General features: G+C 44.1%; 1 protein-coding gene across 3 annotated transcripts in view; it reads right to left on the bottom strand.

Moving 5' to 3' along the window:
* Positions 1–18,255, bottom strand: part of LOC137521001 (regulator of G-protein signaling 8-like) — a 102,698-nt gene that overhangs the window by 47,112 nt on the left and 37,331 nt on the right. For 2 of the 3 annotated variants that reach the window (XM_068239686.1, XM_068239688.1), the window contains exon 2: positions 8,602–8,709. In XM_068239686.1, the coding sequence (XP_068095787.1) occupies positions 8,602–8,709 (108 nt within the window). The remainder of the gene's footprint in view (positions 1–8,601; positions 8,710–18,255) is intronic. The other variant, XM_068239687.1, reaches the window with a different exon arrangement.

Genomic DNA, 18,255 nt, shown 5'->3' with positions numbered 1-18,255 from the left:
AGTCCTAGGGCATGTTTTGCTGGGGATCGCGCGCATCCCGGCTTGAATGACGGAACAGGTCATCAGTCCCCCAGTGGCTATTGCCGCTAGGAGACTGTTAGACGGCGAAACCGCCATCTATTTACATTGTACAGTGCTGTGATCTACAGCAGCGCTGTACTGAGGACAGCCGTGTAGCTCGGCTGTCCCCCTGGGAGGCTCAAAGAGTGATCGGCTCTCATAGGCTGATGTCTATGAGAGCCGATCGCTGGGATTGATTGGTGGAGGGAGGGAGAGGGCAAACAAAATAAATTAAAAAAATTGTGATTTTTATTAAAAAAAAAGAAGAAATAAATTAATAAAAAAAAAAAAACAGCTGGCAGCAGCAATCAGAGCCCACCAACAGAAATCTCTGTTGGTGGGCAGAAAAGGGTGGGGGGAGTCATTTGTGTGCTAAGATGTAGTGCTCTGCAGCGAGCTATTAAAGCTGCAGAGCACCAATAAGTAAAAAATAGCCTGGTCACTAGGGGGGTGTAAGCCTAGGGTACCTAAGTGGTTAATGTTGCCGGGAATTTGCAGGAGCAGGGTGAGACATTTTTCAGCTTCACCCTGTGCCCAGGCCCGGCCCTAGACTTTTTGCCGCCTGAGGCAAGCTTTAACGAAATCGCCGCCCCCTGCTACGCCACAGGAAGTGACGTCAGTGGAGCGCATGCTGGAACGAGGAAGAGGTGAGTGATCCCCGCCAGTTGCCTCTTATAGCTGCAGCCAGCGACGTAACTTTTTAAATCTGGAGGGGAGCGGAGGACGGGGGATCCAGGCGAGGGAGGGGGGGCCCAATACCCCCTTCCTGCCCGCTATCCCCTCCAGCTCGGACGGCCCCCCACACCCACGGACGGGCGGGTGCCGCCTCCCCCCCCCCAGAAGTGCCGCCTGAGGCAAAGGCCTTGCCTGTGCCCACCCTGTGCCCTGTACATGTATGCCTGAGGAGACCTATGTAAACAACATACAAACTCCAAGCAGGTAGCTTAATTATCCCTAATCCCTGTCTACAGTAGCCTAAAGCTGTAGTAACTGTTTTTTGCCATGTGGCCCAGCTTCATAGCTTGCTCTGCAGATAGAGTGATAGTAATACTGTGTTGCACTGTTAGGCCCACATGATGAATCACCGCTGACAGCTGTGTCTGAGAAACTACAGTATTAGCACATTAATCTGGAGGTTAAATGATGTGAAAAGCTTAATGATCTGCTGCATCCCAGGAGAAATGCAGCTCATACTTATGATGAATAATTACTGAAAGCCTGATTACCAAAGACATTTCTTTTATGGGTATTTGGATGCAATCAAGTAAAGCCATTCACACATACAGCCGGGAGGAAAAAAATACAAAGTACATTTAGTGCTGGCAGTTATGTATAAAAACATTGTTATATTCAGTTATATAACTTAAACACCTTCATCTTATGGTGGCAGCTTTGTCAAAGCTATGATGACAATTGAAAAGTGTCTATACTGAGAAACAGTGTTGCTTCTATGTAGCAGAAGTCAAGGAGAAGCATGTGGTCAGGTGATAGATTTGTAAGGCTCTGATTTGCTGTCATCACTTCCTCCTTTGGGTTACACAGGAAATAAAAAAAATGTAACGCATGACCCTGGCTAGCAAATCAGAACCTTAAAAATAAATCTGTCAGCTGATCAAACCGATCACATGCTTATTCATTTGGTCCGGCTACACACAAGCAACTCTACATTTGAAGTATGGCAGATATATGACATATAAAAAGTTTAGACTTTAAAGAGACACTGAAGTGAAAAAAAAATTATAATATAATGAATTGGTTGTGTAGTTGTAACGATTTGTGTCAGCAAGGAACAGAATTCTGATTATTAGGTGATCTGCAGTATCACCTATAATGCAGAGATATACCTGATTATATGGTGATCTGCAGAATCACCTATAATACTGGTATATCAGAAGCTGATGTGATAGCTAAATAGCAAGTATTGTGATTGGTACAACAGTAGTACTGATAGGTTTAGCTATACCTCACCAGAGGAGCTGGGGGGTACTAACAGAACAGAGCCCCTCACCAGAGTCAAGGGCCCTCTGGTGAGAGTAGAGTGGTCAGACTAATCGAGTTGGCAACAGACAGACAGATGCAGTACAAAATCGTAAGGCAGAGACAGGTAGGTATAAACAGGCAGAGTTGGCAGCAAGATCAGATGGGCAGAGGTACAGAGTCACTGAGCAGAAGAGTAGTCAGAACGAGCCAGAGTCATGCACAAATAATAACACAGTAATGAATAATCTTTAAGGCTATCAAATAATTCCTATCTTGTGTGAAATCCCCGGTTTCCTCCCGGATCAAAGCACACCGGAACTTTCTAAGGGTCTGAGCGCTAACACCAAGTATTTGCAACAGCAGACAAGTTGCAAGTTATTCAGCTAGGCTTATGAAGCAGAGGAGACCCCTCTGGCACGCCCCCTCCTATCAGCCAATAAGGAGCAGCGAACGTCTCCTCTGACGCGCCTCCTCCCCGCATAAAGGTCCTGTCTGTGCGCGCGCGCACGCGACAAACCAACCCTATGTGCAGCTGACAGACCCGTCCTCGGGGTGCTCGCGGAGGTAGCGCTGTTCACCGCGGCTGCCTCTTCCATGATTGTTACAGTAGTACAGCTAAGAAATAAAGCATTAGGAGCAGAGACATAAGTCTAATATTTGTTTCCAGTACATGAAGAGTTAAGAAACTCCAGTTGTTATCTATGCAAATAGCCATTGAGCTCTGCGACTTTGAAAGTCTGGAGAGCTCTGACTTCTGATTAGGTTATCTCAGCTGTATTGTGTTTTTCTTTTGCAGAGAACAGTTCAGGACAGGTCAAAAGTTCACTGCCTATTATGCAAAAACTTTTAGAATGCTGATTAATGTGTAAACTGCAAGTATTAGAGAATGATGAAATGTTATAAAAAAAAAAGCTGTATAACTGAAAAAAAAATGAGAATAGTTTTTCTGCTACCAATGTTTTGGTAATTACCCCTACTAAACAACCAATTAATGATATCATAAACTTTTTTTTTTTTGCTTCAGTGTCTCTTTCAATAAAGACACATCTCAACATGAATTTCGGTGAAGAGGGTCGGGTTCAGTGCCTGAAAGAGGCAAGAATAAAAATATATAGAGGAAACACCTGTTGCTCAATGATAAGACTACACTGAAATAACATTTTAAGAGTGGTGATTTAAATTCTGTTAATGGCATGACTGAATCTCTTTAATCTCTAACCCCTAAAGAAGGCCATACATCTAGCGGTTATGCAGCTGTATTAACCACCCGATTTTATAATTTTACCAAATCGGATGAAAATTGGTGCTGCAACAAGCATGACCGGTCAGTGATTCGACCGATTTTGGGCTGAAATTGGTCAAATATATCAATTGATCAAGCTGTAAAATCTCTGTTCGATGTGGTCAATAGTTTGTGCGGCAGTAAGGGTGTGTGATATCATGATGACTGATGAACGTGATGGACCCCTGGCCACTGTCCCCCCAAGTGTAAATTACCAACCCCCCATGACATCACACACGCCACATGGTACACATGCCAAACATACATATTATGTCAACAGCATGTCACACTTAAATAACATAGAACATGTCCCCCCATGCAGCTCAGTAATGAACTGAACAGAGGCCTGATAAATGAGATCCAGTCAGCCATGCAGCTGAAGCCCCATGATTGTAGTAAAGTGTATAGATTAGAGATAAAAAAAAAAAACCTTAAATCCCAGAGCAGGGAGTCGCCAAAATGCTGTAACTTCAAGGCTTGTGAGCTTACAGTTAGGTCCATAAATATTTGGACAGACACAACTTTTTCTAATGTTGGTTCTGTACATTACCACAATGAATTTTAAGCAGTATACGACCGCGTCACGCCGATGGGCATGATCACAGCGGCAGCCCCAGGACCGCCTAACGCCGGCGTAAAGTCCTGAGGTGGGGATTTGCAGGAGATCGTGCGCGCTGATGCACACGCATCTCCGCTTGGATGAAGGAGAGGAGCAATTGCCGCTAGGAGACTGTTAGACGGCAAAACCACCGTTTATTTACTCTGTACAGCGCTGCGATCTACAGCAGTGCTTTACTAGGGACAGCCGTGTGACACGGCTGTTCCCCTGGATGGCGGGGGGGGGCAATCAGCTGTCATTGGCTGAAGCCTGTGACAGCGATCGCCTTCATAGGCTGGTAGAGGGAGGGGTATAAAAGTAATTTTAAAAAATTGCTTTTAGAGTAAACAGCTTTACATGAAGAGTTATGAATATATTAAATAAGAAAATATAGATTGAAATGTGCAAAATATTGAATTCTTTATTTCTGCCCAAAAAACTTTACATCAACACAGTGCCTACAAGTGCATAGCTCTAGTCCCAGGACTGTAAATGCATAAAATAACACAACTATTCCTAATTAAGGATCTCATGCCTCGATATGGGTTATTAATAAGAGCAATAGCACAGAGGAATGCAACCAATATGATTGATCCATACAGGATTTCTAGCACTTCACAAGCATATTGAAAGATGAGATATCCACCTCACTATTCAGATGCTCTGTAACCAGATAGCCAGGGTCTCTCTGTCATTCCTTGCTTAGCCTGGAGTTTAATGTTGTTGTGCTGCTGATGATGTTCAGCGTGAGGCAAAGCTGCAGAGTATGATGTGATGCATGTATTTTAGTGTTCTCTGCAAAGACTCTGGGCAGTGAAACAGTTAACTGCAAACTCTCCTGCTCTGTTAAAAGGTCGAGACATTTGACCAGTGCCCCGTGATGCCGAGATAGAGGCTGCAAATCGTTAGTGCCACGGAGAAAGCGTGACACTTGGCCGATCTGCGCTGCACATGTACACTCACACCATACACAAGCAACACAGCGTACATACATATGCTGAAAGTCCATGCACACACATTGTATATACATATACACACTTCCCACTTCCCTTCTCTTTGCTTATGACAACAGTTGCGTGCTTCTTTACCCACTTAACTAATCTATTATCTCTGCTAAAGGCCTCAGGGGCGTTTCTAGCCTTTTTGTCACTCCAGGCAAGAAGTCCTGCGTCGCGTCACGCCCCCCTCCCTTCCCCCTCACCACCCACCCCCGCCACAAAAAAAAAACCCTAAAACAAAACACACACCCACACTACTAGACAATATAAATCATATGCCATATAGGGTAGATGCATAATACAGGGGAGTCCCTGAGATACAAACAACCCCCGATCCTGTAGCATTTTGTTGGCCACCCCCTTCCTTCACTACCCCAGCTTAGTGTGTAAAGGCAGAGTATATCACAGCAGAAGCTATGCTCTCACCTCTCCACTGGAGCCCAGTGCTGTGTTTCCACCTGTCCGCTCACCACTCACCCTAGTGCCTAGCATCTCCTACCTACCGCATGTAGCGCGATTACACGCTACATGAGGTGCTAGCACTAAAGGGAGAAGAAAACAGGCAGGATGGTTGCACAGCACTGGACTCCAGAGAGGAGGTTAGAACACAGTTTCTGCTGTGCTATACTCTGCCTTTACACACTGGACTGGGAGAGCGCAGGAGGGGGACGGGAACACACAGTATGCACACAGAGCCAGATCATCCACAAGGCAACTTAGGCAGGTGCCTAGGGCCTGAAGAAAGTCTAGGGGCCCGGTTTATGCTAACCTCCAACAAATCTTGCCAAAAAAGCTAGGTGACCATCAAGGGTGGGCCCAAAGTCCTTGCTTGCATGGGGCACCATTTTAACTTAATCCAATGCTGGGTGCACAGGGGGCCAGATGTGACACAAGGGAACTGAAGGTGGCACAAGGACACATAATGAGGCACAAAGGGGGACAGAAGGACTTTCCTAGTGGTTTTCGGTCACCCCGAGCTGCTTGGGTATTGTGTAGTATTGGTCCAAGCCCTATCCCATAGAGCCATAATTAATCCCTGCCATGCAGTGATGAGGACCAAAAGTCTGAAACAGGCTGTTTGTATGTTGGGTTGATGTGGCTCTGTAAAATGTATAAGCTATAGGCATGCTATACAACAGCGGATCTGGATGTGAGCCTGGCTTCAGGGGCATAAAGAGATAATTTGCATATTAAGAAGTGATGCATTGTGGGTAACCATAGTTGATCACTTAAAGCTGAATTATCGCAGATCACACTAAGCATTGCTTTTCAGTAGGAGGGCTTTTTGGTCTCTTTTTGTCCCCTATACTTTCCTTGGGTATTGTGTTGTCACTCCATCACCCTCACCTTTATTGATACTATTACATGATCTTAGACTCATTATGAGACAACAAGCTCTCAATGAGGCAGCGACAGTCAGACATCAATCTTACCCACTCTGCTGTGTTGTAAAAGTAATCAGACACCATAAGGTCATTAGCCTGTGTGTGATAAGAATCTAGGAATCTCTTTGGAGTGATTGCTGAATAAGGGACAGTCTACAACTTTTTTTTGAATCTGTGACTCCTTGTTTGTAAGGTTGTGCATGAAGTCATCAGAACTTTTCTGTAGTGTGAGACAGATGTTTTTTACGAACCTTAGGGAGCAGGGAGAGTGTTCAAATTCCAAAGTGTGTATGATTCCTTATCTGTGTGGTGGAGACATGCAGTCAATATAACAATGGTGCGAGAGCAGAATAGGTTTTTTTCTCCATGCCCTTAGTTTGTCAGTCTCTCAAACTTTTCCCCCCACGGGGCCCACTGTGGCTTCTGGGCCCCCCTGCGGAGACATCCCTTGCAGGGTCTATTGTTATGCCCCTGCTCCCAGCCCCAACCCATTCCCATATTCCACCTCCCCCACATTTCACCCCCTACCGCCAACAGGGCCATTGTGTACTATCCCTGCTGCACTGAATATTCACTATATAAATAAACAGCACATTGTAATTTGAAAACTTTACGTCCTGCTCATCTACACACCTAAAAAGAACAAAATACACTCAAGCCCAACAGTCACACACTTGCTACTTTTTTTAAAGTGTTTATGAATATTGTGGTGACAAATATCATGCTACAATATAATAGATGAGGCGTAATGAGGCTTTTAAAATTAACACACTTTGTTATATGATAATGAAGTTAGCCTTGGAAAATTAATCTAGTATTGTTAATGTTGCCCGTAGGGCTTTGTGTTGCATGGCTTAGTCTGATGCTCCTTTTCCTTTTATGGACAGGAAGCTGCGCGCAGACACTGATAATACTGATTTATCCAGAGACACAACAGCAATCAGACGTCTTTCCAACCAAAACTAGCTGGACTTGCCAAGTAGAACTTCAGGTCTGTAGGTAACTTTATAATGTTGAATGTTAACCTTGCTAAAGATGCATACACTTACACTATAACTGTGGCCTGCAGGGATCGAGACCTGATCCCTAAGACTAAAGATCTGGGCACAAGCCCATCCAGACCTTACTATTGGATTTAGGTAATCAACGCTCATTGTTGCTAACTTGCTATGCTGGGAAGAGCGATAATGGCACTGTGCAGCATCCAAAGGAATGGCTTTTTGTGGTTGGGGTTAGTAGGCCGTTGCTGTGGTTGAAGATGCAGCATGATGATGGATCTTTATACAAGCAAAGGGTGCAACTGTATGCATGCTAGATTCTTGCTAGAAGGTTTGAATCAGGATGCACAATACTGCGACTAGATTCTTGCTGAGAGGGATCAGAATAGTCGCTTCGGCTAAGTTCTGTCTAGCATGTGCAAGAAGTTTAAGCTTTCCTATTGAATATTGCATCTTTTTGTGTCAATTCTTTGTTCTGCAGAATGTACAATTAATTATCTGTAATTTCCTTCCAAATCTGACCTGGATCACTCTAGGAGCACCAGAAGTGGGGGTTGGCGGACAGATTAGAAGGGAATAGAGGACCTCTTTTTGGCAACTTGTGATTTAAGTCCCCTTTCGAATAAATGAAGCTGAGGTAGGATACAGTAGGCAAAGGCATAATAACTACAAATCACTGGGCCTGCTAGAACATTTTTGATTGGACCCTTACGTTTACTTCTTTGTTACCCACACTGGCTGCAGGATATGCTCCCCTTATTGTTAAACCTCGGACATCTCAACACACTGATTGCCACCATAAAAGATCAGAATGCTCCCATAATACGTGCAACTTAAAGTGTACCCAAGACAAAACGATATAAAAGTTTTACAAGTTTTGATACATAATATAAACGTTTTATACTTACATGGGGCTTCCTTCAGCCCCCTCCACGCCGATCGTTCCCTTGTCAACGTCCTCCGCCTCCTGGATTGTTCGGTAGATGCCCCGCTAGATCAGGCAAACTGCCTCTTATCAGTTACTCGTCTAGCCATTTGTCATGTGTACACAAGCCTAACCTATTGTCCAACAGACAAGTTTGGACGATAGTTGTGCAAAAAAGTTGCACGTGTGCTTGAGGCTTTCGCAAGTTCACAATCGCCTCTTTGTAAACAGGCCTCTGTATTTATAATGTTCCCTTTACGTGTTCCTAGCTGTGGAAAGAGAAATTCTTTTTATGTCTAACCAGAGTTAAGCATACTGATTGTAATATATAAAGTGAAGCACAAAAATGTAATTATCAGAACTGTGATGACTTACTTGAGTGATTGGCTCTGCTTGGTGTCATACTGGAGAGTGGAGAAGTCACTCAGGGAATCTGACTTCTGTGACAGGCAGCTCAGATGAGTGCGGATGCCTCGGCTCCTGCTGGGTATAAGAGGATAATAGTCAGGAAGTAAGTAAGTGATAATGTATATTGAAGTGTACACACGATAGATGGAACACTGTGTTTATAGGAAATAACTAGAATTCTAGTTCTAATTTAGTTCTAATCATGGATATTCAATAAACATGATGTCAGTTCTGGTGACTTTTCAGTTTCCCAATACTAACAGCATAGGGTTTATATAATCTGGTACTCTGAACTTCAGGGGAAGTTAAGGTGGCCAGGGGCATAGCAATAGGGAGTGCAGAGGTTGCAACCGCATCAGGGCCCTTGCGGCCCCGATGGGCCCTCCCTCAACTGCAGTATTAGCTCTCTATCGGTCCTGTGCTCATAATATTCACTTCTATAGATACTTGCAATAGTGGTAATCATTAACAAACTGCTCCCCATCCCTTTCTTGCACCTTTGACACTGTAGTTGCCATTGGCAGGTTTTGGTGCGCCATATCAATTATTATGTATGGAGTGCATGGGGGGCCCAATGGAAAACTTGCATCGGGGCCCGCAGCTCCTTGGCTATGCCACTAAAGGTGGCTATACATATATAAACTTGATGGCTGATTTACCATCCAATTTGATAATTATCATTGATTGGGATGAAAATCGGTGCCGACAAGAGCATGCCCAATCGATGATGAAACTAATTTTCGGGCCGGAATTGGCCACACGTATCGATCGGATGTGCTGCAAGATATCGGGCCGTCGTGGTTGATAAGGTGCACGGCGGTAACGGCAAGCGATATTGGGACGAGCAATGAACGCGACAAACCCCCCTGACGCTGTCCCACCTAATGTCAAATGTGCCCCCCAGGGCCCGGTGCACCATACTTTACCTGTCCATGTCCAACCACTGGCTCCGAGCTCCGTCCTCCGTCCATACACATGCCCCAGATTGTATGGTCAGAGGATGGAGCCCTGAGCCAGCAGTGGATACGAACAGGTAAAGTATAGTGCACTGGGGGAGGGGGGGGGCACAATTGACATTGGGGGGACATCGTCGGGCTGTCGAGGAGGTGGATGAGGCACCACAAGGCCGATTCCTGATAGATTTTAGCATAAAATTGATTGGGAATTGGCCTGTGGTGTATGGGCAGCGACAGATCTTTCTCTTATCAGATCCGATTAGAGGGAGACTTGTCTGTTGGTTGAATCTGCTCATCACTAGATGTATGGCTACCTTTAGGGTTCAGGGTGGTTTGGGATAGGTTCCTGGGGTCTAAAGCATTACTTCGGAATTATAAAAATGCGCAATTGGTATTAGGAGCAACAGGGTAGTTTGGATAATTCCTGTATTTGGGTTTCACAGTATGTGTCAATGACAAAATATGGAATGAGCAATGAAGCATATTGGAAGAACTAGGCTGACTGTTATTGTTGCTAGAGCTAGATACACACGCTCAATAGGTGTCGCCTGCAAGCCAAGCATTGCGCTCAATCCTTCAGGAGACGCTGCCGTGCACAAGCGGTGCACAGATGCATTCTATGGCTACAGCTACAGAGAGACAGGTCTGTTTCTATGGAGGTAGGAGGATGATGGAGTGACTTCCTGCAGGTGGGGTGAGGAGGGGAACAATGGAATTAGGTTTCATTAAAGATCGATTGTGCCCAATATTTACAGTAATGTGACCTCAGGGGACACCTGTAAACACGCTAGATTCTCGGTGTGTGTATGTAGCTACTGGAGCTGTCTGGCCACATCTAAACATATACAGGTCTTTCATCTTTGTGCTTAAAAATAAAATACTGTGTCAACCTTAAAGGTGGCCACACATCATATGATTTGGCAGCCAATCGACCAAGAGACAGATATCTCTCTGATCGAAACTGATTGGAGAGGGGTCTGTTAGGAATCTGTTAGCCACCATAAACCACAGGCCAATTGGCCATGAGACAGCACCCCATCAATTCACTGCAGCCTCCCAAATGTTAGATAGACCCGTGCATAATAACTTTAACTGTCCGCCATCCTCTGAGTGTCTGCAGCTGTGTCCGCACTCTTCTTCCTCATTGGCGCCCCACGTGGTTGCTGGTGTATTGCACGCGGGGTACGCTTGTGTGACATCACACACGTCCCACGTGCAATACGCCGGCTACCATGTGGGGCAACAGTGAGAAAGAAGAGTGCGGATACAGCTGCGAACACTCGGGGGACAGCGTAACACAGGTAAAGTGTTAATGTGCGGGCACCGAGGAGTCCATCAAACATTTGGGGGACGTCACGTTTGTCATTCGCAATTATCGCATGCCATTACCACCGTGCACCCAACTGAGCTCATCCGCCCGAGATTCTCCAGCATGTCCGATCAATACATGTGACCAATTGCGGCCCGAAATTGATTGGGCATGCTCTTAGTGGCAATGTTTTTCATCCAATTTGATAATAATTATGGAATCTCATGATCAATCAGCCGCCAAGTCGAGAGATGTACGGCTAGGGTTGAGCCGAAATTTTTGAAATTTCGCGTTACTATAATTATGCATGCGAAATTTGCTATTACGACGCGAAATTATGGTAGCGTAATTGCCATTAAAATCGTAATTGATAATACCGTAAGCGTAATTTTCAACGCGTAATTTTGTGTTTTGTTCATAACGTAATTTCAAGTTAAACCATAACGTAATTTCGCATTTCTTCGTAATTTCACGAATTTTGTAATTATTTGTTAGCTATAAAAAAGAAATACATTTTAATTTTGAAAATGAAAGTAATTTCGTTTATAATAGTAATTACTAGACACAGGAAAGTGTCTGGGTATTGGAGATTGTCCAATCATATTACAGGCTTCTTTTGAGATACATCCTAAACAACCAATTGTAGTTTGACCCACCCTCCTAGTATATAATCTGGCAGCCATGTTAGTTTCACTTTTGTGGGTTGTTGTTTCTGTAGGATTTCGCGATACCCACCGTAACGCGAAAACTAAGCGAAAATTAACGCTTACAGTAATATGAACTATCGCAAAATTACGTTATGTAACTACGCTTACAAACGGTTGCATGCAAGGCAAACGTAATTTCGCGATACCCACTGTAATGCGAAAGCTACGCGAAAATTACGCTTACGCGGAATTTCGCGAAATCCTTCTTCATTACGATTATGTACTTACGGCCATAATCCTACTTACACTAATAACGTGAAATTTCGCGAAATCGTAATTAAGTCATTACGCTCACCTCTATGTACGGCCATCTTTAGCTTTAAAATTAAAACTTGTTAGGGCTGCAAGTACTTGATAAGGATCTTTTCTATATAGGGCAGGGAATGTTCCATTCGTTGTATGTGCGTGTATCAAAGGTCATTGTTTTCCAAATCTGTGAGATTACTGGCTTTTATTCTCGTGCTTTTATTCAAATTTCAACAACAACAAGCCTGCCTCTTCTTATCAGATAGCAATATCTGTCTTAACACTTGTCAGCCAGATCAGCTATTGTCAGAGGCAGATAAATTAACACCCAGTAGATTCACATTTGATTGATCTCTTTCTCCTTTGGTACACTTTCCAATGTCAAATAAAATCCTTGACACGTTTTAAAGTGGATGAACTCAAAAGCTAGTGACACCTTCCTGGACAATGATTATACCTGCAATCTGCAGTTTTGTTTTGTTTTTGTTTGTTTTGTTTTCTCATTAGAAGCAATTTGAGTGAACTATAGGGTAGTTGTGAATCTTATCTTCGCAAGTGTGAGCCAAATAAACACAAGTAGGTTTCCTTGAATGTCTTCCTTCCACTTCACAAGGTGGCTTGGATCAACAGAGTTTGGAAACTGAATCATAATTGGTTTAGAAAGCATTGTATATTTAGTTGCAGGAACGACTTAGCTAAACTAAAGTGGGGTCTGCTATCAGCAACATCAAAGGAAGGTGAGGATATCAATGGGTAAACGTGAAACCAACATCACACAAGGGGCTTGATTCACTAAACTGTGATAACTCATATCATAGTTTAGTGATAAGCAAACGCGAATTTTCGGGTGTGTGGCGGTAACAGCAAGCGATATCGGGACGAGCAACGAACGTGAAAAAGCCCCGGTGCTGTTTCCCTAGTGTATAAATGTACATGTATGTGCACATTTATACATTACCTGTCCGGTGTCCATCCGTCTTCTGAATCTGACGTTCTTCCATTAGCGGTATACACCCTGCCAGCTTGTGTATAGCTAATGGAAGAGCGGAGGATTCAGAAGACCGATGGGCACCATGACACAGAACAGGTAATGTATAAATGCATACATACATGTACATTTATACACTAAGGAGGTAGTGGTGGATGCCGTGGACTCGGCCAATTCCTGAGAGATTTCATGCTGAAGTCGATCGGGAATCGACCTGCGGTGTATGGGCAGCCGACAAATTTCTCTCTAGTCAGATTCAATCAGAGTGAGATTTGTCGTATCTGCCCATCGTCGCTACATGTATGGCTACCTTAACAGAGGAATTATTTATTTTGTTTTTCAAAAAGTACAATTTTGCCCATCAAAGGGCTACCAGACTATAATACTGGGGCTGCTTGAAAACATTTATTTATTTATTTTTTTATCTAACCTAAAGTGTTGGGAGTTGGATTCATTGATGTTTAGTCCATGTGGAGTCATAGGTTAAAGAGACTCTGTAATGAAAAAAAGTTTCCCCTGGAGGGTACTCACCTCGGGAGGAGGGAGCCTCTGGATCCTGTTGAGGCTTCCCCCTCCTCCTCCGTCCCATGGTGGTCTCGCTGCAGCCCACTGAATGCACAGCCAACAATTTGTCAGGCTGTGCAATATTCACCTTTCACTGTTCCAGCGAGGGTGCTGTTGTGTCTCTCAGCTCGGCAATAGGCGGAAAAAGGTGATCTCAGCCGGGTCTGCTCTACTGCGCAGGCGACTTGCACCTGCGCAGTAGAGCGGACCCGACTGTGATCAGCTATTTCCGCCTATTTCAGAGCCAAGAGCCGCTACTGCACCTGCGCTGGAGCCGGGAAGGTAAATATGTACATGCCCGCTGTTTGGAGGGGCAGCGAAAGACCACCGTGGGACACAGGAGGACGGGGAAGTCTCATTAGGATCCAGAGGTGAGTACCCTCCAGGGGAACTTTTTATAGTTACAGATCCTCTTTAAAGGACAACTATTATGAAAAATTGTAAAATTGAAAATAAATGTACATTTCTCCCAGAGTACAATGCATGATAAATTACTTGCTTCCTATGTCAATGTCACTTATAGTAGGCAGTGAAAATCTGTCAGATCTGTGAAGTCTAGTCCATATCATCAATTATGATTTTATTTACAAAAGGGGTTGCTAAAAGGCAGCTTCTCAGTCCAGCTGCCAAAATACGTGTGTTAACGCTGAAAATCTCCCATGTGGAGATGGGCTAGTCCAAAATCTGTCAGTTCTGACAGCCTTTTACTACCTACTGTAAGTAACAGCAACATAGGAAAAAAGGAATGCATAGTGCATTTTACTCTGGTGTAAATATGCCTTTCATATTTTATATGTATGTTTATTTTACAATTTTTCAATTCAGTCTTGTACTGCTATCATAATTTATTTGCTTTCGTATTTCATCTCAAATCACATCACTAAACACTTCAAAAGGAGTTCAGGGACAGCCATTTTCATTCTAAGGGCCTGTTTCCATTAGATGCAAATTTGTGTGGATTTGCTGCACACAAATTTGCATAGCAATGCAAGTCAACAGGCCTGTTTCCATTAGATGCGCAATATGCATCCAGGAAAAATATGAACAGCAATGTCAGAATTTTCTAGATGCCACATGCAATTTTCTTATCCGTTTTTGCGTTTGCGCTGTTTTGCAAGTTTTTCGCAATATGTCAATAAGAACAAAAACAAAAATAACGTAGTGATTATGCATGCAATTTCACACATAAAATACGGACGCATATATTTGTGAATTCGTGTTCGCATGCAACTTTGCTTCAGAAAAATAGCATGCAAAATTGCATGCTTCTAGTGGAAATGTACCCTAAAGAACTGTTGTGTTCCTATTCCTGTCTCTTTCATTTCAGAGCTTTGTAGAGCCGCCCTACAGACTTTACAGTATTTATGGAAACAGACTCTGAGAAAGTAGGGCAAGAGAACACACAGCATTACAGATTATGGTGGATCGTGATTCCTGAGTGCTGCCGGGGGATGTTTTGATGCTGAGGCGTGAAGTTTAAGCACGGCCTCTGGGTGTTTTTAAAGCTCCTGATTTTGGGGTTGTTGCAGTACAAGATAGCCCATGGTGCAATTTGCAACAGACATCCTAAAGAGTTTCTCTGTAGATATAAACAGGTTGAAGAGGTAAGTATAGCCAGAAATCAGATGGGTCAGGGCAGCTGTGAGGGCCCATTCACACTACGGCGATCAGCAGGTGATTCCCACTAATCGCTGAAGTGCTTTTTAAAGCGCTACAGCAATTATAACCCTATGGCAGTGATGTCACTGCCGCGATTGCCGCATGTCGCGGGAGCTTCGCAATTAACGGCAATCACAAAACGTGTTACCTGCAGCATTTTGCCACGATTCTCGAGCGATCACGATACAGTGCTTAAACAAACGCAGATTGCGATCGTCGGGAGTGTACAGTGATTTTATCGCGTAACAAGAACTGGGCCGTATGTTGTGTGGCACACTACCAAAAATGGGTGTGGTCATGGCATATACTGTGGGTGTGGTCATGGGTGGAGCCAAATTTACATGAAGTTAGCAATGATGGGACATTAGACTAGGACTATAGTAGGAATTAGATTGAGAGTGCCTCCGACACGGGTGCCCCCCAGTTTAGGTAGTGACAGGGACCCACAGTTTAGGTAGTGACAGGTGCCCCCGAGTATATGTAGTGACAGGTGCCCCCCAGTTTAGGTAGTGACAGGTGCCCCCCAGTATACTCCGTGGACACCGCAATGCATATATGGAAGAGATGTCACTTCCGCATATTAGTGCGGTGTCTGTGAGGTCCTAGCGCCTGCACTCACTGGTCGCTGGCTGATCGGAGGTCTGACGCTGGGCTGCCTGCAGTGACTAGGCAGCGGGGGGTGGCCATGGGACGTCAGCTGCCGGCCGGGGGGGCGGGGGGCAGGTGCCCCAATTTGCCCAACGTGCAGACACCCATGCTACCTGTGATAAATTTTAGAATGTAAATCAGGGGGAGGAGAGGGTGAGAAAAGATTTTTAAACAATGGATCAATGAATACTGTACAAAAATAAGTTATTTTCTTCATTATGCTATTTTAAGTACAGTTCTTCTTAAGACACATCCCCCAGGAAACCCCATTCTTAAATTGAGGAATCTATTATGGACAACCGTATTCTTCTAATCTCTGAAGTACTTTGTCATTAGGTTTTCAGTTTCTATTGCCCAGGCACATTTGACACTTTCCTTTCATGTAATTGCAAACTATAGAACAGATAGTATTTGGCCCAACACAGTACTCTGAACTCCAGAGATTAGTTTGAGACACACGTCCTGTTATTTGCAGATTTTCCTCAGATCACAAAATGGCTGCCCCCATTTGTGCTTGCAGTACACTTTTTGTCTTTGTCAGAAGACATGCAGGTACACATTAAAGCTGTGTTTTCTGCTATTGACTGGTAGGTTGCTTAGAGACCAAGCAGCAAAAAATATAAGTCATGACACATCAGACACCACTTAGCAGCGGCAGATTCCAACATTCCACAATACAATATTTCCAGGAAAGAATTCATTGATTCATGAGGAAGAGGCGGCATAGGAAACAGCAAGTGCATTTCTATAAGTATGATTAAGTGCTTTGTGAGTATCTTCCTTTATACAAATATTATGTGTAGTCATTTTGTTATAGCAATACAAATAAATGGTTTCTAAATGGTTGGTTTGACTGAGGCTGAGCAAGAAACAGCACAACATAACAAGAACTGGGGGTAAATCTGTCCAACAGGAACACACACAGCACTACATTTCGAGAGCTGTTAGAACAGCGCAGGAGATTTGAGTGCAATAGGAAGTATGGCTGTAGCGGTGCTCAGTGAGTAATTTGGGCACAGTCAAAAGACAGAGCTCAAATTACTTTTGAAGCACTGCAATTCAGCACCAGCTGGAAGCTGAATTACATAATTCCCCACCATCCACGGCGACCTGGAGGGGGAATAGTACATAATGCCGCCGGGACTTGTGCAGGAGCAGGGTGAGTTGTATATCTGCTTTACTCTGCGCCCAAATCCCCTGGAGGTTATTTCATAGGTAGGCCTAAATTTGGCCCCAGGTAACTCTGCGATAAAAATAAAGGAAATTCTGCAGGTCAATGACATAGACAGCAAAAACAACCTGAAATAAGTTCTAGACTTTCGTCTCATCAAGCTCAATGGTTCTATAGTTTGTTACTATTAGGTTATGGTCCTCTTTAAGAACTCATGCAAGGTTTTTCAGCTTTCCAGTTCAGGACAGATAAAATTGGCGCACAGCGCCGGCAGAAAAGAAATGGCACCGCATTGACTTCAGTTATATAACGCTATTTAGCGTTATAAGTGTTAAAAAATGGTGCATGCAGTGTGCCTTACACATATAACGCTAAATAGCGTTATATAATTAAAGTCAATGCGGGGGGCTAGTGTTAGTCAGCGGGGGTCAGGGGAGAGAGGCAGCGGAACACTGGAGGGAGTTTAAATGGCGGGAGGATGTGTGCAGAGACATACATTACCTTGTCTCGGCCGGCAATCACTCCTTCTCTTCTTCAGTTAATTTGCTGTTGTCCTGCTTCCAGCCAATCACCATGTGGCTATAGTCCCCGCGTGGTGATTGGCTGGCTGCAGGACTACAACAAACTAACAGAAGAAGTGAAGGAGTGGAGAGAAGGAGCGATCGCCGGCTGGGAAAAGTAATGTATGCATATGCACACATCCTCCCTTCACCTAATCCTACTCCATCCAGTGTCCCACTGCCTCTCTCCCCCGCCTCCCCTCCCTGACACCTGCTGCCTAAAACTAGCCCCCCTTCATTTTTAATGGCTCACCATTCCACCAATAAATGTAACATAAAACTCTATTTACCATTTTAATGTATTTAACAATGTATTTACATTAAAACGGTAAATAGCGTTTTATGATACATTTATTGGCAGAACGGAGTGCCGTTTTTCACCCTGCGCCATTTTTAGCTGTATGCCTCCAGTTTCTGTTTTTGCTTTTGTTTGTTTTTTGATCATGTAACAGCTTTCAAGACTTCTGCTGTTCAAGTGAAATCATGGTTTGTAGTCTTTTGAGCTGTGAAATAAAACTGGAAACAGTAAATTTGGGCATTGAGTTTTGGGCTCCTTTCTAATTGCCGGGGGGGGGCACCTGATACAAATTGAGAGCTGGGGCCTGACTCCCGATGTTTATCAGGCGCCGACAGCAGCCACATTTCCCCTCCTTACCAGTAATGCACTAGGGATAACACATTGCTCATTGTGTGGAGGTGCCACGGAGCAGGTGAGATATACGTGCTGCTGCGGGATCAGTGAATAATGGCGCACAGTGCCTATGCATAGAAATGGCGCCGCATTAAAAAGATACGCTTATCGCTATTTATCGT

This window comes from Hyperolius riggenbachi, chromosome 6 (genome assembly GCF_040937935.1).
Source record: "Hyperolius riggenbachi isolate aHypRig1 chromosome 6, aHypRig1.pri, whole genome shotgun sequence".
Taxonomy (NCBI): domain Eukaryota; kingdom Metazoa; phylum Chordata; class Amphibia; order Anura; family Hyperoliidae; genus Hyperolius; species Hyperolius riggenbachi.
The sequence above is the reverse complement of the archived record's forward strand: the minus strand, read 5'-3'. Positions and strand labels throughout refer to the sequence as shown.